The sequence below is a fragment of the Bufo gargarizans genome, chromosome 3 (genome assembly GCF_014858855.1).
Source record: "Bufo gargarizans isolate SCDJY-AF-19 chromosome 3, ASM1485885v1, whole genome shotgun sequence".
Taxonomy (NCBI): Eukaryota; Metazoa; Chordata; class Amphibia; order Anura; family Bufonidae; genus Bufo; species Bufo gargarizans.
Genome location: NC_058082.1, coordinates 503,953,171 through 503,972,718, shown reverse-complemented (window position 1 = coordinate 503,972,718; position 19,548 = coordinate 503,953,171). Strand labels below are relative to the sequence as shown.

Sequence of the window (19,548 nt, the reverse complement as noted above, 5' to 3'; positions counted from 1 at the left end):
CTGCTGAGCGCGCTGAAACAGGGCAAAATGACACACGTGCCGTGCATGGCACACGTCCTGAACTTAGTCGTGCAGCGATTTGTTGCCAAATACCCCGGGGTCCAGGACGTCTTGCAGCAGGCCAGGAAAATCTCTACCCATTTTAGCAGATGATACACGGCCATGGCTCGCCTTGCTGACGTTCAGCGGTGACACAACTTGCCCATCAGACTTCTGATTTGTGACTGCCCAATGTGCTGGAACTCCACCTTGTATATGCTTGATAGGCTGCTCCAGCAGAAACGTGCCATTAACGAGTACCTGTACGAACTCTGCGGACAGGTTCTGAGTAGTTTGGTTTCTTTTCACCACGCCAGTGGCTGCTCATGCGCGACGCATGCAGACTTCCGCGGCCATTTGATGAGATCACCAAACTGGTCAGTCGTAGCCAGGGCGCCATCAGTGACATCATACCTTACGCCTTCTTTCTGGAGCGTGCATGAGCGTGTCATTGATCAAAATGTCGAGGATCAGGAGCTGGAAGACGAGGAAGTCGCAATGCTGAAAGAATTCCCAGGGGAGGGCTACTCCATCTGAGCCGGAGTCTGAAGATGAGTCAGAGGAGAATGGTGGCTGGGGGGAAGGAGGAGGAGGAAAAGCAAGAAGAGCAGGATTTAAACTTTTCGGGGATCCCTGGTGTTGTCCATATCTGGACAGAGGAGACCGAGGAAGACATTCTCCTGGGCGATGAGCAGGAGCCAGGGCGCTCCAACACTTCCAATTTAGTACAAATGGGGGCCTTCATGCTCTAGTGTTTGAAGAGGGACCCCCGTATAAAAGCATAAAGGTCAAGGGCCTGTACTGCGTGGCAACGTACTTAGACCCCGAGTACAAACACAAAATGGCGGACATGAGATGCTGCATTCTGCTGTTGCGGGCACTGGCAGAGGAATTTCTACCCACAGCTAAACAGGTGTGGGTACCAATCCTACAGCTCCTGCAAAAAGAGAGCGTTTTAAAGATGTGTTGGTCACTTAGGATATGAGATCATTCCCATCGACAGCCGCCCTCCGGATCCTGCCTCAGGGAACGCCTAGACAGACAGGTGTCCGACTACATTGGGTAACGGCCAATGTGGACGCTCTGAGAAGCGAGGAACCCCTTGACTACTAGGTGTGCAGGCTTGACCTGTGGCCAGAGCTGGCACAATTTGCCATGCAACTCTTGGCTTGCCCCTTGTTGAGTGTCCTGTCCGAAAGGACGTTCAGTGCAGCAGGGGGGATCATGACCGATAAGCGCACTCGCCTAGCTCATGACAGTGTGGACTACCTCACATTTTTTAAATGAATGAGGCATGGATCTCGGAGGAATTCAACACCAGTGATGACCACGTGTAATTGAATTTCCTCATGCCAGCCCACACATATCCGCCACAACACAGAACAAAGAATGGTCCTTGCCTTATGTATATACAGCGGCATAAAAGGCCTTTTATGTCAGGTGAAAGCCTAATTTTTGGGGCCTATACTGGCCGACAGTTACATATTTATCCTGTGACCACCTATGTACTTCCAGCCACAGAATCCAAAGTTTTGTGCTGTCATGTGAACGCCTATTGGCTAATTTTTGGGGCCTGTACTGGCCCACAGTTACATATTTATCCTTTGATCGCCTAATTTACCTACAGCCAAAGAATCCAAAGTTCTTTGCTGTCAGGTGAATGCCTATTGCCTAATTTTTGGGGCCTGTACTAAATTTTTTATCTCTAGCCACATAATCACACCCTTGTCTCACTCCTCTGCCTCTCATTATGGTTAGAGTATGAACCAAATTCACCATAAGGACCTTCTAATGTCACGGGGTCATGTGACTGTGCCCCCTTCCCCGTCACTGTACAGAGGTGTTATCCGGTCAATGTATGGCGGTGGTATCCAATAACTGGATGGCCATAACTGAATCCCTTTCTCTGCCCATGCCATCCTTTTTTTTTTTATACCTGGCATGAGCAGGAAAAATATGCAGATTGCGGTCCTAAGAACCTTTGCCCAACAATCTTTGTCAGAAATATGCCTAACATAGAGGTATTTCTATATAATGAATGACCACCTAATTGTATTATTATTCAGGGGTAGGGCTAATATCTTTATATTATATAGATTCTAGTGTATTATACAGTGCCCTGTATTTCCCAGTAGAAAATGATCCTTGGGAAACACAGTCCTCATCCCTGACCACCAAGACTAGGTAGCGCTCTGTCAGTACATGGCAGCCTCCCCTCTCCGCTACTAGGGCTGGGTTCACATCCTATTTTTGCCATCCATTTAATGCATACCAAAAATGTATGCGTTAACAGATGCCGTACAGTGGCGTCCGTTCCCCATACAGTTCCATAGTAGAATTTTTTTTTTTTATGTTAATGTATGCATTTTTTTTATAGACTCTGCAGGATACTAAAACGTGGAGTGCTGGACATTTGTATACATCAAACCAATAAAAAATAACATTTTTCTAGGCTCCAGCAGGGCATATTTTTGAGAGTTTCCCTTTAAGACGCATAAAAATGGCCCCTGATTAAAATACATATTTTTTGTGGGAATTTTTGCCAATGATCTCCCTCTGGTATATCACTGTCCATGTTGTGGAACTATTTGTGTACTTCTAGTAAGTGTTTGCTGGCTGCAAATATGACCTGAAGGGTTTTCAGGTTCGCCTGCCTTTAAAGTGAATGGGGCCCACCGCGAACATTTGATCGCGAATGCGCGTTCGCGAATCGTCCTGGCCGATGTTCGTCCATCACTACTCAGGAATGCCTGCCTAATTCACTCAATCTCCAGAATATATACTGCACAGTGATGAATTGTCGTAGTTGCTGTATCAGTATTGTCTCTAGTTGTACAATCACTGACTTTGTATCCACAATGTTTCTGCAGCTGTGCCTTAGCAAATACGACCTGTTATACAGTCCTGATCAAATGTTTAAGACCACTTAAAAATGGCAAAAAAATCATATTTTACATTGTTGGATCTTAACAAGGTTCCAAGTAGAGCTTCAACATGCAACAAGAAGAAATGAGAGTGAGACAAAAAAAACGTGAGCATTCAATTAATTGAAAATAACTATTAAACTGAAACAGGCTGTTTTTCAGCTGATCCAAATTTTAGGACCACATGCCTTTAAAAGGCCAAATCTGTGCAAAGATGCGGATTCATTGTCATTTTCTGTCAAGTAACACGTTGTGATGGCAAAGGCAAAAAACCTCTCCCTTTTTGAACGTGGTCGGGTTGTTGAACTGCATAAGCCATCGCTGCTGAGGTGGGATGCAGTAAGACAGTCATTTGGAATTTCTTAAATGATCCTGAGGGTTATGGAACAAAAAATGTCAAGTGAAAGACCCCAAAAAATGTCATCAGCACTGAGCCGAAGGATCCAATTGGCTGTCTTTCAAGACACTGGACGATCCTCAACCCACATTAAGGCCCTTACTGGTGCTGACTGCAGCCCCATAACCATCAGACAGCATCTGAGACTGAAGGGCTTCAAAAACAAAAAACGTCTTCAAAGACACCGTCTCCTTGAACGCCACAGAACTGATCATTTGTACTTTGCAAGAGAGCACCAAACATGGGACATTCAAAGGTGGAAGAAAGTTTTATTCTCTGATGAGAAATTTTTTTAACCTTGATGGTCCTGATGGTTTCCGTTACTGGCATGACAAGCAGATCCCACCTGAGATAGTTTCTACGCGCCACAGTGGAGGGGGCGCCATAATGGTCTGGGGTGATTTTTTCTTCAGTGGAACAATGGAGCTTCAGGAAGTGCAGGGGCGTCAAGCGGCCGCTGGCTATGTCCAGATGTTGCAGAGAGCATTCCTCATGACTGAGGGCCCTCGTCTGTGTGGTAACTACTGGGTTTTTCAACAGGACAATGCTACAGTACACAATGCCCGCAGGACAAGGGACTTCTTCCAGGAGAATAACATCACTCTTTTGGCCCATCCTGCGTGTTCCCCTGATCTAAATCCAATTGAGAACCTTTGGGGATGGGTGACCAGGGAAGTTTACAACAATCGACAACAGTTCCAGACAGTAGATGGCCTTCGTGCGGCTGTCTTCACCACTTGGAGAAATGTTCCCACTCACCTCATGGAAACGCTTGCATCAAGCATGCGGAAACAAATTTTTGAAGTGATAAACAATAACGGAGGTGTGGTCCTAAACTTTTGATCAGCTGAAAAACAGCCTGTTTCAGTTTATTCGTTGTTTTCATTAAATTGAATGCTCAAAAAATGTTTTGTCTCACTCCCATTTCTTCTTGTTGCATGTTGAAGCTCTACTTGGAACCTTGTTAAGATCCAGCCATGCTAAATATGATTTTTTGCCATTTTTCAAGTGGTCTTAAACTTTTGATCAGGACTGTATTACAGTATGGCTTCTTTCACACGGGTGAGATTTCCGCACGGGTGCAATGCGTGAGGTGAACGCATTGCACCCGCACCGAATCCGGACCCATTAATTTATATGGGGCTGTGCACATGAACTGTGATTTTTACCCATCACTTGTGCGTTGTGTGAAAATCGCAGCATGCTATATATTTCTATGAATGTAGAAGTAGGGATGGATGATGTCTGGGCCCCTTCATCTGCTTCTGTATGAGATCACTGGACCAGCACTGAGGGGAGGCAGAAGGTAAGCTACTGGGCATGTTAGTCCATCTCTTAATGGAGAAGAAGGTAGACCAAAAAGATAAACGGCAGGGGGCGCTACAAGACAATACATAGAAAACTAGCAATATTTCTATTTCATGTATATTGTAATTAGTGTTGGGCGAAGCAAGCTTCATCCGAAGTCGCTTCATTCAGAACTTTGGATCTATACCGTACTGAGATCCGTCTCCATACATTATTAGAATGCATGGGCTCCGATGAGCCAAAGTTAGTTATTCACGAAGTCGCACGTGACTTGGTTGAATAACTTTGGTAACTGATTTTTAAAGTCGAAAACCACTTGAAACCGAACTCGGCTATTCTGTACTGAAGCCGAGTTTGGCTTCAAATTGGTTTTCCACTTTGAAAATCAATTACCGAAGTTTACACACGACTTTGCGAATAAGTTACTTCGGCTCATCAGAGACCATACATTCTAATGCTGTACAGAGACGAATCTCCGTACAGTATTATTCAGAAGTTTTGAACAAAGCAACTTCGGATGCAGCAGCTGAAGCTTGCTTCGCTCAACACTAATTGTTATACTACATTTGACATGCCCTACTTATTGTACACTGTAGTAAAATATTTTGTGGGATAACCCCTGGAAGGGGTTAAAATGGTGGACAGGTACGTATATACACATCCGTACAATGCCAGAACATGCAACACACACAGGCTACTTTCACACTTGCGGCAGGACGGATCCAACAGGCTGTTCACCATGTCTGATCCGTCCTGCTATAATGACTATAATGGGGACGGGGGCGGAGCTCCGACGCAGCGCTGCGAAATAGCGGCAGGACGGATCCGACATGGTGAACAGCCTTTCGGATCCATCCTGCCGCAAGTTTTAAAGTAGCCTAATACAAAATTCATAAAGGTTGCACCATGAACTCAATTGGAGTCATTTATAAAGACAGGAGGTTTACGCCAATCTTTGATACCCCGCTGTGCTGCATCTTCTGCTGTCCCTGCACATGGAATACTTCAGCCCGTGACTGGAGTCGTTTTTCATCAACATTTATGCCCGTTTCCAGGTGTAAATGTTAGTATATTTGCTGGGGCTGACAACCAGACCTTGTCACTCCCAATTATCAAGGATAGCACAAAAACTGAGATATATTGTCATACAAGCGTTTAAAAAGTCGCAAAAAGGGGTCTTGTAACATTCAACGCCAAAAATTGGCATAACATTTTAGTAAATGACCTCCATGTCTTGTATGCAAGTACACCCCTTAAAAACGTAGTTCTAAAGACAAGTGTATAAAGCAGTGTAAATTCGCCCCTATTGTGCCCGCCGTCTCTCCCTCACACTTTCCCGCTCTCTCATGTAAGAGAAGTTTATGACTGAGGTAAAGTTCCCGCCCATTTATCACCCAGACTCTTCACAAAATAACCACACAGCTTGCGTGACGTCACTAGCGGAATGCAATAAGGCCACGCCCCTCCAGGCGTCACGCCGCGGTGTCGATAGGAAAATGTCAGGCCGTTCAGTGAGAGCCGAGACCCGAAGCCGGGCCAAAGATGACATCAAAAAAGTGATGGCGGCCATCGAGAAGGTCCGCAGATGGTGAGCGTTAGTTCAGAGTCAGTAAAGTGAGCGCCACTACTCTACTAGGTGGGTGAGGTACTCGCTCGTTTACAGGGACCCCCGAGCCGGCAAATAACTTGCCAAGGGGAATGAGTTGATTGGTCGAGCGGCTGAGTGACGTGACCAGCAGCCAATGGGATGCCTCCACTGTGTAGCTGAGCTGTCAGCAGCCCTCCTGTTATTAGCGGCGGGGCGTGTCCAGGTGGCAGGGCTCTGATTGGAGGACGTCAGGCGCTCGGGAGATTCTGTGATTGGATCGCTGAGCAAACGTTTATCCTGTCAAAGTGATCTGGTGCGTGGAGTTGCCATGGAAATGGGCCAGAGATGCAGATGAGGGAACAGTTTGGCCTCGATATCATTTGCATGTGATGACGTAATGCATTTTTTTATCTGGGGTTTTGGTCGTGGTGACCATGTGCATGAGTGGGATCGCCCCCTTGCTGTATGGCACCGCCATTTCTGGGCAGTGCACGTGTGACACAGACTGCCATAGTCATTGGCTCCTGTGTACCACTGTCCTTTTTTAAAGACTTGTTTTAAAACCTTAAAGGGGTTTTTGCAGGAATGTAGCCCTTCGGGGTGACGCCGGGCACCTCATGAAAATATCGTACCTGCTCCCAGCAGCTCCATTCAGCGATCTTCATATCCTCCGCCTGTTTACTTCTGGCAGAGGTAGGGTTAAATGCCCCTCTGCAACCAGTGATTGGCCTCAGCAGTGATATGTCCCCCACCACATCGCTGAGTCACATATCGCTTGGGGATACGTCATGGTCCAGTCATTGGCTGCAGCAGCGGACGTGACCCCGGCAGGAAGTAAACAAGCCAGGGACTGGAAGATAGGCGCAAGGACGGAGAAGTGGGGAATGGGGGAAGTATGATTTTTTATTTATTATTAGGTACCACACGCTCCTGGGACAAGTTAAAGGACATCTGTCAGGAGCTTTGTCTCTGAGACCGGCTGACCTGTTACATGCGCGCTCGGCAGCTGAAGGCATCTGTGTTGGTCCCATGTTCTTATGTGCCCGCATTGCTGAGAAAAATGATGTTTTAATATATGCAAATGAGCCTCTTGGAGCAACGGGGGCGTTACCATTGCTCCTAGAGGCTGCCCCTTCTGCCCTCTGATTGACGGCCAGGCAGTGAAAATGTGATCACACCTGGCCCAGGCAATCAAAGTGCAGAGGGAGCAGCAGTTGCAAAGAGAGCAGAGCTTCTAGGAGTAAAAAAGGGGTGATCGTCCTGGAAAACCCCTTAATCCATATTCAGTTTAGCAGAAAAGTGCACTGAGGGCGGGCAAAAGCCACTCTGTGCACCCTTTCCCCTCCTGCTTCCTCTGTCAGCCCCTCCCTCTTCTTGAATGACAGGACCAGAGGAGATGGCTTTGCAGGAACCTGGCCCTGTCAATCAAGAAGGAGAGGCTGGCGGGGGACACCAGGGCGTGCAGAGTGGCTTGGTTATGTTTGTAGGATCCATTTTTTTGGGCTAATGTTTCTACTCTTGGGACGTCAGATCATCCCTTACAGTCATGGCGGTAGAATTTGTACATTTTACATCAAGTATACGCCAATAAAGCGCTTACTGTCAGGTGAAGATGCTTCAGACTTCTGGAGGAGATATGTATTTATCTTTAAGTGGCACTGCTAGGTAAGGGCTTGTTCACACGACCGTATGTGTTTTGCGGTCCGTTTTTCACACATCCGTTTTTTTTTTTTTTGTATCCGTAGTGTTTCTGTTCTGTATTAACGCAAAAATCTCAGTATGGTTTCTGTATTCAATCCGTTTTTTGCAGATCGCAAACGGAAACAGAAAATTTGTAATCATTACTGTAATGTTTGCAAACCGTAAACACATGGGCAAAGTGGGCATGGATGTGTTCCGTATTTTTTGCTGGCCCATTGACTTGAATGGAGCCATGGAACTTGATTTGCGGACAATAATAGGACAAGACTCAAAATGTTGCGGAACGGAAATACGGAAATGGAATGCACACGGAGTACCTTCCGTTTTTTGTTTGCGGACCCATTGAAATGAATGGTTCCGCATATGGTTCGTAAAAAAAAAAAAGTAATGGAAGCGGAAAATTTACACAGTCGTGTGAATGAGCCCTAAGTATGAGATTAAGGCTACTTTCACACTTGCGGCAGTGTGATCCGGCGGCCAGTTCCGTCGTCGGATCTGCCGCTGACTGAAAGCATTTGTGAGACGGATCCGGAGGCGGATCCGTCTCACAAATGCATTGCAAGGACGGATCCGTCTCTCCGCTTGTCATGCGGACCGACGGATCCGTCTTGTACATTTTTCGCATTTTTACCGATATGCGCATGCCGGAACGACGGATCCGGCATTCCGGTATTCTGAATGCCGGATCCGGCGCTAATACATTGCTATGGGAAAAAATGCCGGATCCGGTGTTCAGGCATGTATTCAGTTTTTTTGGCCGGAGAGAAAACCGTAGCATGCTGCAGTTTTCTCTTTTTCCTGATCAGTCAAAACGACTGAACTGAAGACATCCTGATGCATCCTGAACGGATTGCTCTCCATTCAGAATGCATGGGGATAAAACTGATCAGTTTTTTTCCGGTATAGAGCCCCCTGTGACGGAACTCTATGCCGGAAAAGAAAAACGCAAGTGTGAAAGTACCCTTAGGCCTCTTTCACACGGGCGTCATGTTTTTTGCCCGGATAAGAGGCGGGTGCGTTGCGGGAAAATGCACGATTTTTCCGCGCGAGTGCAAAACATTGTCATGCGTTTTGCACTCGCGTGAGAAAAGTCGCGCATGTTTGGTACCCAGACCCGAACTTCTTCACAGAAGTTCGGGCTTGGGATTGATGTTCTGTAGATTGTATTATTTTCCCTTATAACATGGTTATAAGGGAAAATAATAGCATTCTGACTACAGAATGCATAGTATAATAGTGCTGGAAGGGTTAAAAATAATAAAAAAGTTAACTCACCTTCTCCTCTTGTTCGCGCAGATGCCACTCTGTTCTTTAGCTGTGGACTGAATGACCTGAGGTGACGTCAGATCACATGCTCCAATCACATGGTCCATCACCGTGGTGATGGAGCATGTGATCTGACGTCATCAAAGGTCCTTTAGCCACAGCTAAAGAACAGACCGGCATCTACGCTAACAAGAGGAGAAGGTGAGTTAACTTTTTTATTATTTTTAACCCTTCCAGCACTATTATACTATGCATTCTGTAGTCAGAATGCTATTATTTTCCCTTATAACCATGTTAATACAATAATACAGTGAATAGACTGTCACCTAGAACCCATGCGTGAAAATCGCACCGCATCCGCACTTGCTTGCGGATGCATGCGATTTTCACGCAACCCCATTCATTTCTATAGGGCCTGCGTTACGTGAAAAACGCACAAAGAGGAGCATGCTGCGATTTTCACGCAACGCACAAGTGATGCGTGAAAATCACCGCTCGTGTGCACGGTCCCATAGAAATGAATGGGTCAGGATTCAGTGCGGGTGCAGTGCGTTCACCGCACGCATCGCACCCGCACGGAAAACTCGCCCGTGTGAAAGGGGCCTTAGGCTGCGTTCACACGGGCGAGATTTCCGCGCGGGTGCAATGCAGTAGGTGAACGCATTGCACCTGCACTGAATCCTGACCCATTCATTTCAATGGGGCTGTGTACATGAGCGTTTTTTTTCATGCATCACTTCTGCAATGCTTTAAAATCGCAGCATGTTCTATATTCTGCGTTTTTCACGCAGCTCCATTCACTCCATAGAAGTGAATGGGGCTGCGTGAATAACGCATTGCATCTGCAAGCAAGTGCGGGTGCGATGCGTTTTTCACTGATGGTTGCTAGGAGATGTTGTTTGTAAACCTTCAGTTTTTTATCATGCGCGTGAAAAACGCATCAAAACGCATTGCACCCGCGCGGAAAAAACTGAACAACTAAACGCAATTGCAGCCAAAACTGACTGAACTTGCTTGCAAAATGGTGCGAGTTTAACTGAACGCATCCGGACCTAATCTGTCATGCTCGTGTGAACTCAGCCTTAACCCTGGGTTCACGCCTGAGCGTTTTACAGCGCGTTCAAACGCGCTGTAAAACGCTTAAGACATGAAAACCAATGCTTCCCTATGGGAAGGGTTCACACCTGGGCGTTTTACAGCGCGTACGAACGCGCTGTAAAACGCCCGACGCTCAAACAAGTTACTTGAGCTTCTTTGGGGCGTTTTGACGCGCGTTTGTGGCCATAGGACACTGCAGTCAATGACACAAACGCGCGTCAAACACGCGTTTACTATTACAAAAAACGTGCATAAAAACGCGCGACAAAAACACGCGTAAAACGCGCGTTTGAGGAACGCTTAGGTGTGAACCCAGGGTAAGGGGTTCTCTTCGGATGGGGGTGGGTCACTCGGCACTCTCACACATAAGCTTTTTCAGGTTGCAGCGAGGCCAGAACTTATGCAGTGTATGGAGCAGGAGGCAGACAGCTCCTTACATGGTGTAGTGGTTAAGCTGGGTACTGCAGCTCACCTTCCATTCTAGTGAACGTGTAAGGCTACTTTCACACTCTCGTTTGGTGCGGATCCGTCTTGTATCTGCACAGATGGATTCGCACCGATAATGAAAACGCTTGTATCCATTTATAACGGATCCGTTTGCATTATTTATTTAAAATATTATTTATTTAAAAAAAAGTCTAAGTCAAAATGGATCCGTCTTGACTTGCATTGAAAGTCAATAGGGGACGGATCCGTTTTCAATTGCACCATATTGTGTTAGTGAAAAATGGATCCGTCCCCATTGACTTATATTGTAAGTCAGGACGGATCCGTTTGGCTCCGCATTGTCAGGCGGACACCAAAACGCTGCAAGCTGCGTTTTAGTGACCGCCTAAAAAACGCAACGGAGACCAAATGCAGCCAAATTTATGCATTCTGAACGGATCCTTATCCATTCAGAATGCATTGGGGCTGAACTGATCCATTTTGAGCCTCTTATGAGAGCCCTGAAACGGATCTCACAAGCGGATCCAGAAACGCCAGTGTGAAAGTAGCCTAAGCTGAGTTTAAGTATGGCAGTTCCGGAAACTACACCGTGTACAGAGCCTTCTGCTTCCGCTTTGTACATTTTTATAGGTTCATTTATCAAACTAGTGTAAAGCAGAACTTACTTAGTTGCCAATAGCAGCCAATCAGATTCCAGCTTTCTTTTATGACAGCTCCTTTGAAACATGAAAGGTGGATTTTGATTGGTTGCTATGGGACACTAAGCCAGTTCTACTTTACACCAGTTTGATAAATGACACCTTTAGTTTCTGGTGCTGAGGCAGCCTGAAACGTCTGAACGGCGGGGGTGCCTGGTGTTGGACACCCACCGATTTAATATTGATGGCCTATCGAAAGGTTAGAACATCAATATCTGTAACCCGGAGAACCCTTTCAGTACTAGGTATGGATATAGCGATGAACTACTACAAGGCTACCGGCTTTAGTGACCATGTAATGTACTTCTGTATTATATGCCATCATTTATGTTTCAGGGAGAAGAAATGGGTGACAGTTGGCGACACATCCCTGCGGATATTTAAATGGGTTCCTGTCATTGATGGAAGAGATGTGCGTATCCAGAAATATTTACATATTTTTTTTCATGAATAAATAAGTCGATGCTAAAAATATGTTCTGAAGAAAATATTGTACTATGATTTCTTTATTTCTTCAAGGGGTAGGCTTATTTTATTTGTATGTGTGAGCTATTAACCCTCTTGGTTCTTATTCTCGAGCATGGCAGCTGAGGAGGTAGTCGGAGGGGGGGTAGCTGTTTCCACATGTTCTGAACAAACCATAGCAATGCACATGTGAGCAAGTTTTCCGCGCGGGTGCAATGCGTGACGTGAACACATTGCACCCGCACTGAATCCTGACCCATTCATTTCAATGGGTCTGTGTACATGAGCTTTTTTTTATCATCATTTTTGTGTTGCGTGAAAATCGCAGCATGTTCTATATTCTGCATTTTTCACGCAGCCCTGGCCCCATAGAAGTGAATGGGGCTTCAGTTTAAAACGCATTGTATCCGGAAGCAAGTGCGGATGCGATGTGTTTTTCACTGATGGTTGCTAAGAGATGTTATTTGTAAACCTTCAGTTTTTTATCACGTGCGTGAAAAACGCATCAAAACGCATTGCACCCATGCGGAAAAAACTGAGCCCACTCCATATGCAGGGGGTGCCAGCTGTTCAATACAGCAGACATCTGGCGGCAATGACTGGGATCAGAGAGAACATCGATCCCAGTCATTTAACCCCTCAGATGCCAAAGTCAATAATGATCGCAGCATCGGAGGGGCTTCCTCTGTCCTCTAATAAGAACCCCAGCAGCAAAATCACAGGGCTTCGATCGGTTGCCATGACAGCCTGGGGCCTTGTGAAAGTTCCCAGGCCTGTTATGGCTGTACGCAAGGCACGGCTTCTCAGGCAGGCCGTCAGCATCCCATGGACTGTAATAGTTTTCTATTGTAGTCTATGGGACAAGAAATAAAAATCATTGGTATTGCTGTGTCCTAAAATGCCTGAAGTATTAAAATATCAAAGATGTTTTCATGCATGGTGAACACCATAACTGAAAAATAAAATAATGGCCCTTGAAAGGTGAGCATGGAAAAACGAAAACTAAAATTAGGCGGTGTCCCAAAAGGGTTAATGATCCCTTTATGATCAGTATCGGGTTTTAGCTTCAAAACGGTATCGGGTACCTGACCGCGTGCGGTCACCCTAATTAGATTAACATGTCTTGCTGTGTTTCATTGGTGTGGCATTTTGAGGCGCATGGGGTAACATGTCCTAGAGATGATAATGGGCAGCAGAATCTACAGCTAGGGTAGAAAATCTGGGATATCCTAATTTTCACAGCCAGTGACTCCTACAATACTGTACCATGCTATATACCACTATATACAGGCAGTAGTGTGCCAGCATTTTCCCATATCATTTCTTCAGCCACTTCAATGCTATAGAGTTGGGGATGTGGTGAGAATTGCGTGTGTTTGTGCAGTCACATATGTAAGTCATTGTAATCAGCGACTTCTGTGTTTCTTATCAGAAGGAGAAAGTCAAAGGCAGTGCCACTCACTCAAATTCTTCATCCACTGGCAACTCCTCGCTTCTGCTGGAATTTCAGGGTAAGAAATATGTACTAATACGTAAAAAAAAAAATCTGGCAAATATAAGATAATGTTCGCACAGCAGATTTTTCTGCTGGAATAATTCGCTGTGGAGTCTGCATCAGAGATCCGAGGCTGACCGTCAGATTTCTGCCACGATTTTGCATGATATGCATCCACCCATGAATGTAGCCCAACTCAATGGGGCTAATACGCGTGTGGGCACCCTCCGTGGTTTCGAGGCGGTCTGTGCATGGCTATCGTGCCACGAACTGACATGTCCTATCTTGACTTGGTTTGTATACCCTAATGAATGGCAGTGTAGGTTCCCATTGAAAACGGTGGGAGGTGGAAATCCACGCACAAAATCCTGTGTGTGGACAAGCCCTAACATCATCTTTTCAGAAAAATAAAGTTTAGAAACCTTTTCTGCCATTTAAAAATAATTTGAGAGAAATGGCCATTTTAGGGGAAACTGTCACCAGTTTTATACTGGCCTATCAGAGGATAGCATAAACTGGAGACAGAGATCTTGAGTCAAATGCGTAGTGATTGACTTAAATTGACCCAGACATCTTGCTAAAGTAAGTATCGAGCAGCTCCATTCCTATACTGTGCTAGAAAGCAATCGGTGGTTGGGGACATGGAGAGCCAGAAGCCCATGAATACGAAGACCCCCAAGCATGTGCAATGCCATAAGTGGACACTGAGGCTCGGCTTGTGCGGCAGCTGCTCAATACCGATTTTGCAGCCTTTAAATTAAATTATGCACCAACTAGTTATACATAATAATAAACTTATTAATATTCCACAAAAAAATAATAATAATAATCCAGTATTTAAAAAAGTATAAAATAGGAATTTGACATCCAGGATAGGATACAATGCTCAGTAGTGATATACAGAGTAATAAAGTCACAGTCTAAAAAAAACAGGATTAAAGGGGTTCTGCACTTTGTTTTAACTGATGATCTATCCTCTGGATAGATCATCAGCATCTGACTGGCTGGGGTCCGACACCCAGGACCCCTGCCGATCAGCTGTTTGAGAAGGCAGCGGCGCTCCAGCAGCGCCGCGTCCTTCTCTCTGTTTACCGCTGGCCGAGTGACGTCACGACTAGTATTAACTAGCGTGGACGGGGCTAAGCGCTGTTCCCTTGAATGGATCCAGAGGATAGATCATCAGTTAAAACAAAGTGCAGAACCCCTTTAAGATTATAGAAACTGCGATTTAAGCATGTAAAAGAAACGGCAGTAGTAAATGCCGAGTATATAAGACATGCATAAGAGTGCCATCTCATCAATAAAAAGTATATAACATGGTAGAATAAATCCAGACCCCAGGCAAGAGAGCTATACCAATTTTGGAAAAATGACTGGGTCCGCTCAAGAAAGTTTCATCAGGGCCTCTGTCGCCAGTCTACGTATCCTTCAGATAGGACAGCATAAAACTGTGGTCCGATTGCTGTTAAAGGGGTTGTCCAGTGTGATGATATTGATGACCTATTCTCAGGATTGGTTGTGCTTTTTTAATGTTCTGTTGACTGTGCTTTTTATCATTTTATTCATGGAACGGTTTTGTTTTTTTATCCTTACAGATGAAACCAGTAACCAAAGCTCCTTGTCAGATGCATACCAACCAAAGGTGGAAAGCAGCACCTCCAGCCCAAGCCCCACACATAGCGAGTCCCCCAGTCCAGTGCACACAGCGGACTCCCAGCCCCCAACACTGGGACAGGAGAGTCTGGATGGTAAGGATACTTGACTTAGATCCTTGGTCAGAAAACGAGGAGACGGATCTAAATCACATTGCTGTACTGTCACCAGAGAGATGGACGCTGTACCGAAGATGATTTTTTATTTCTTTTGTTTTGTATGTCATACACACAGAACATTAGTACAAATGCAGATATAATTGTTGTATTTAACCAAAGGTCTCCTTATATGTAGCACATGCTGACACTGACATTTTCTCATCAATATATTTGCAGAATATTGTCACAACTTGTCTGTATTATTGTATAGTCTTCGCTTTCATTTTGTCACATGGACAGTATATAAAAGGCAGTTAAAGCCAATTTAGTTTAGTTCATGTCTGTTACTGGGTGCGACCTGTATAATAAATAAGCCTGTGTTTTGCTGTGTTATGTTTTTTTCTACTTATACAGTCTTCCCAAAATACTAATATCTTTGTAAGGTAGGCCCTGGCACATCTGCACTAACACCAAACAGCCATCCAAATGTTTTTTTCTATATGTTCTTCAGTTATACTTTTCCTATGGATTAATTTTTCCATAGCAATGTTTCCAATTTAAATTGAAAGCTACAAGCAAATAAATTGTCTAATTTGACACCCTAGTGGTGCATCTTTCAATACCTAGCTACATGTTAGTGGATACCTTGAGTAAAAAAAAAAAAGTTGCACTAAGTTTAGGCTCGAATCTCTCTTCCTTCATTCATTTTCAGACCCCCTGCTACTTTGTTTGCAACCTGCTCCTTTTAATACATGTTAGGTGTGAGAACTGTGTGTCTAGAGTGATGCTGTCTTTACTAACTCTCATGTATCAGCATGGTTTCATTCTTGTACCGATTTCTCCTTCTACAGCTCTCCCTTGTATGGACAGTTACTGATGCTGAGGACTGTGTGATTCCACTTCCTCTGCAAAGTTTGCTGAGGGTGCTCTGCTTTCACTGTACACTTGCACAGAACCTACTGTAACTGATTCTTTCCTTGCAAACCGCCATTTGTGTATGTGGGTATGCATGCTTTCCTCCCTAGCTGCAGCCTGTTGTGAGCTTCCTGCCTTGGCTGCTTTTCTCCCTCTCCATCCTCTGATCTGCTGTGTACAAGATGCTCCCTCCTCCTTACTAGAAAGGCTCTTTCAGGTGGCAATAATGTTTCTGCGTATTAATGTCCACGTTAGAACCACAAATCTCATCCCAATCACTGGACTAATGATCCAAACTAAAAGCATTATAGGGATCTAAGATAGGGATGCAGATGAAAAAATGTGCCTACATTACTCATGTCTGAATGAGGCCTTACACTGAGAGAAGGGAAGGGAGAAAGCAGAGAGAGCCTTAAGAAATATAAGCAGTGCTCTGATGGATGGATGACAGATTCAGCAGCACCAGTAGCTAGGTGAAGGATTACACACACTCTGCAGGGGCAACATGGTAGCAAATTCTAGTGAAGAGCTTAATTTTGCATTTAGAATGCAAATTAAGAATTTTTTTTTTTTTTGGGTGGGGGCAAACTGGGTGTCCAGAATCTTTAACGTCTAAGTGTCACAGAATGCTTTACCTTTCATTTGAAAAAGCTCTCAGATTGTGATGAGTAGCAAAATACATTCAGTTTTTATTTCGTCAAGGATCCACAGTTTCTCCTGGTGTCAGCAATATTTTGTTAGGTCTTCTCCAACACCAGAGTTGAAAGACATCAGTACTTTCCTGTTCGGCATCTTTATCATCCAGCTTCCACACAGGATAACATAACTTTCAGTCCCATTTATTGTAGGTGGTAATTTCTGGTTACTGTTTGTTAGATACCCTGTGTATCTTTTTCAGAGCCCTCTGTGCCTTCTTCTGAGGTAGCAGATGAACCCCCTACTCTGACTAAGGAGGAACCTGCGTTATCTGCTGCCCAGGTACTAGTCATTTCTCATTTTACAGGCATGCATCATATCAATCCATACCAAATCTAATTTGTAACATATAGGCACATCAGTTTTTCCTTATAAAAGAATGAGTTTTCATGTACTCTTGTCATATACTGTATATCTGTGGATAATCAGCTAGGTCTTTTGAGATCTCATTTTTTGCCATGCCATCCTGTGTGACCTGCAAGTTCAGTGCTCATTCTTCTTTTAGCTGTCCCTATTTTTTTTTATAACATTTGTGATATCCAGTAGCCAATATCCCATATCAAGTTTTCATTGGTGGAGGTCCATGAGCTGTTACACATATCGCTAGAATAAAGTTCGACAACCATCCCATAGACATCATTGGGGCCTGTGATTTATTCTATGGGAGTCATTATGGGTGGTCCATAGGGATGCTGTGACCCCCAGTAAAGTATTCATGCAACAGCACCAATGCGCAAAATATTACCATGAAAAATGAAGGCTTGATAACTGTTGTATCATTAAAAAAAAATTCACCAATAACCCTTGAATTGGCTGGGCATTTGTAGCCTTTATTATCGGTTTCTTGTTCTTGGGAACATGTCAAAAACCGAAGGTACACATTAAAGGGGTCTTCCCCTCTCAGAGTGGAGGAACATCCTATGTAGTGGAGTTTTTAAAATGTCCCCCCAAAAAGTTCCAAAGCCACTCCAGTGGGGGGGGAGGGGAGGGGGAAGGAGGTGCACAAAATTGGAGTAACAGTCTAGATAAGCCAGATTTAACAAACAATGTGCGCAGTTTTTTAAATCAGATATTTTTTTATTAATAGCACAATGTGCGCACTTTAATAAAATTGGCACAACGTACCCCAAAACATACTCAAGGAAAATTGATTTCAGATATTACCCTCATGATAAATGCCCCCCCCCCCTCTCCCAAACGATTTAGCTCTAATTATTAATCGTCAGAACAGGGTGCAAAGCAGGAGACTGATGGGTGTAGCTGTACATGTATTGCAACACTTAGGCTGCATGCACATGACCGTTCTTTTGGTCTGCATCCGAGCCGCAGTTTTGCTGTCCACATCCGTTGCTCCGTACCGTGGTCCGCAAAAAAAAATAACCTGTCCTATTCTTGTCCGTTTTGCGGATAAGAATAGGCAGCTATAATGATGGCTGTCCTTGCCGTTCCGCTAATTGCGGAATGCACACGGACGCCATCTGTGTTTTGCGGACCGCAAAACGCACAACGGTCGTGTGCATGTAGCCTTATGCAAATGCTAGCATTGCTTTAAAGCACTTGATTATGATAGGTGTGATACTGCAGGGTGAGTTCTCATTGTGAAATCTGTTCTTCATACCCCTAGGCAGAAGATCCGGATGAGTCTGGAGCTCCACCGTTGAAGAGAGTGTGTCCCGATGTGCCTTCCCGTCCTCCCACTGCACTGAAAAGCTAGTGCCCAATGAATATACCATTAACCCTTTTGCTCTGACAGCATTTGAAAGCCTTAGAAGACAATGTTTGCACTGGAGGCTGGAAGTTGTGCAATTAGGAGGGAATGATAACCTGCCTCACAGAGGCCCAGTCCAGAATGCAAAGCGAGAGAGTAATATTCTACTTCATTAATCACATTCGTCAGAGGTACCGTACGGTACTAATGCTTAGATCATTTCCATAAACTGCCACAAGCTTATTGTGCCATGTTCCTGCTTTTTTTCCGGTTGGCCATTACTAATTGTACAACGTCATGTGTTGCCTTTTCTTCTATGAAGTCTGCGGAGCATATTGTTGCGTTACAGTTTCCGTGCCGGATGATTCTTATCCCTTTCGACCTCTTGTAGATTTGCTTTATAAAAGGAAATGATAAAGCACATATGTAACACACCATTCCCTGCCATATGCTGAAGGCCTTAACAGAACGTGGAGCACTTGATGGGTGCACACTCCGCTGACTTGGCTCTCTGTCCATTAACCAGAGGTTTTCCAAACCAAGCACTTCTAAATTATTCAATTTATAATCTAGAATGATAAGATTACACAGCTCCATTCCTTATAGAAAAGTTCTATATTATGCTACATTTATACTCCATGTTCTTTTCTAGTATTGGACAATGGATGTCGGATGTGTTTCATTATAACAAAGATATTTTTAATAAATGAACCATCCCGTTTAAGGTAGTCTCTGTGATTTATTTAAAAATGGTTGAAAATAAAATTGTGTTATATATACTTTTATATAGCAAAAGCTGCCGCCTATAATTAGCCAAATAAAAATGAAATAGTCGATTGGGGCAACCAACTTTGCATAAATCAACAGTAAAAGTGAACATAAAAAAACTTTATCATTGACAAAAAAAAATAACCCACTGAGATAGAAATGTCAGATTGCTGCAAAACTCTGCATGTGGTAATATCTCAGGTAGACATGTAAATCATTACAGGTGTGATCCGATTGGACACTAGGTCTTTCCACAAGAGGGTGTAAAAGTTCTTCCTCTGCTA

At 44.4% G+C, this 19,548-nt stretch overlaps 1 protein-coding gene across 2 annotated transcripts; it reads left to right on the top strand.

The window, feature by feature from the left end:
* Positions 1-6,124: 6,124 nt before the first annotated feature.
* Positions 6,125-19,220, top strand: BCL7B (BAF chromatin remodeling complex subunit BCL7B). Of its 2 annotated transcripts, none has more exons than XM_044287051.1 (6): positions 6,125-6,256; positions 11,803-11,878; positions 13,364-13,442; positions 15,022-15,174; positions 16,991-17,070; positions 18,413-19,220. In XM_044287051.1, the coding sequence occupies exons 1-6, from the start codon at positions 6,165-6,167 to the stop codon at positions 18,500-18,502; spliced, it is 570 nt and encodes a 189-aa protein (XP_044142986.1). In that variant the 5' UTR covers positions 6,125-6,164; the 3' UTR covers positions 18,503-19,220. The 2 variants fall into 2 exon arrangements, with proteins under 2 accessions (XP_044142986.1, XP_044142987.1); XM_044287052.1 differs by lacking the exon at positions 6,125-6,256 and adding an exon at positions 6,570-6,650.
* The last annotated feature ends 328 nt before the right edge of the window (positions 19,221-19,548 follow it).

What these genes read in the sequence shown, in the direction of transcription:
- BCL7B (XM_044287051.1), top strand. Translation starts at nt 6,165, where the DNA reads ATGTCAGGCCGTTCAGTGAGAGCCGAGACCCGAAGCCGGGCCAAAGAT. An exon ending in CTGTCATTGATGGAAGAGAT is followed by an intron (nt 11,879 to 13,363) that starts GTGCGTATCCAG and finishes GTTTCTTATCAG; the next exon opens with AAGGAGAAAGTCAAAGGCAG. An exon ending in GGGACAGGAGAGTCTGGATG is followed by an intron (nt 15,175 to 16,990) that starts GTAAGGATACTT and finishes TATCTTTTTCAG; the next exon opens with AGCCCTCTGTGCCTTCTTCT.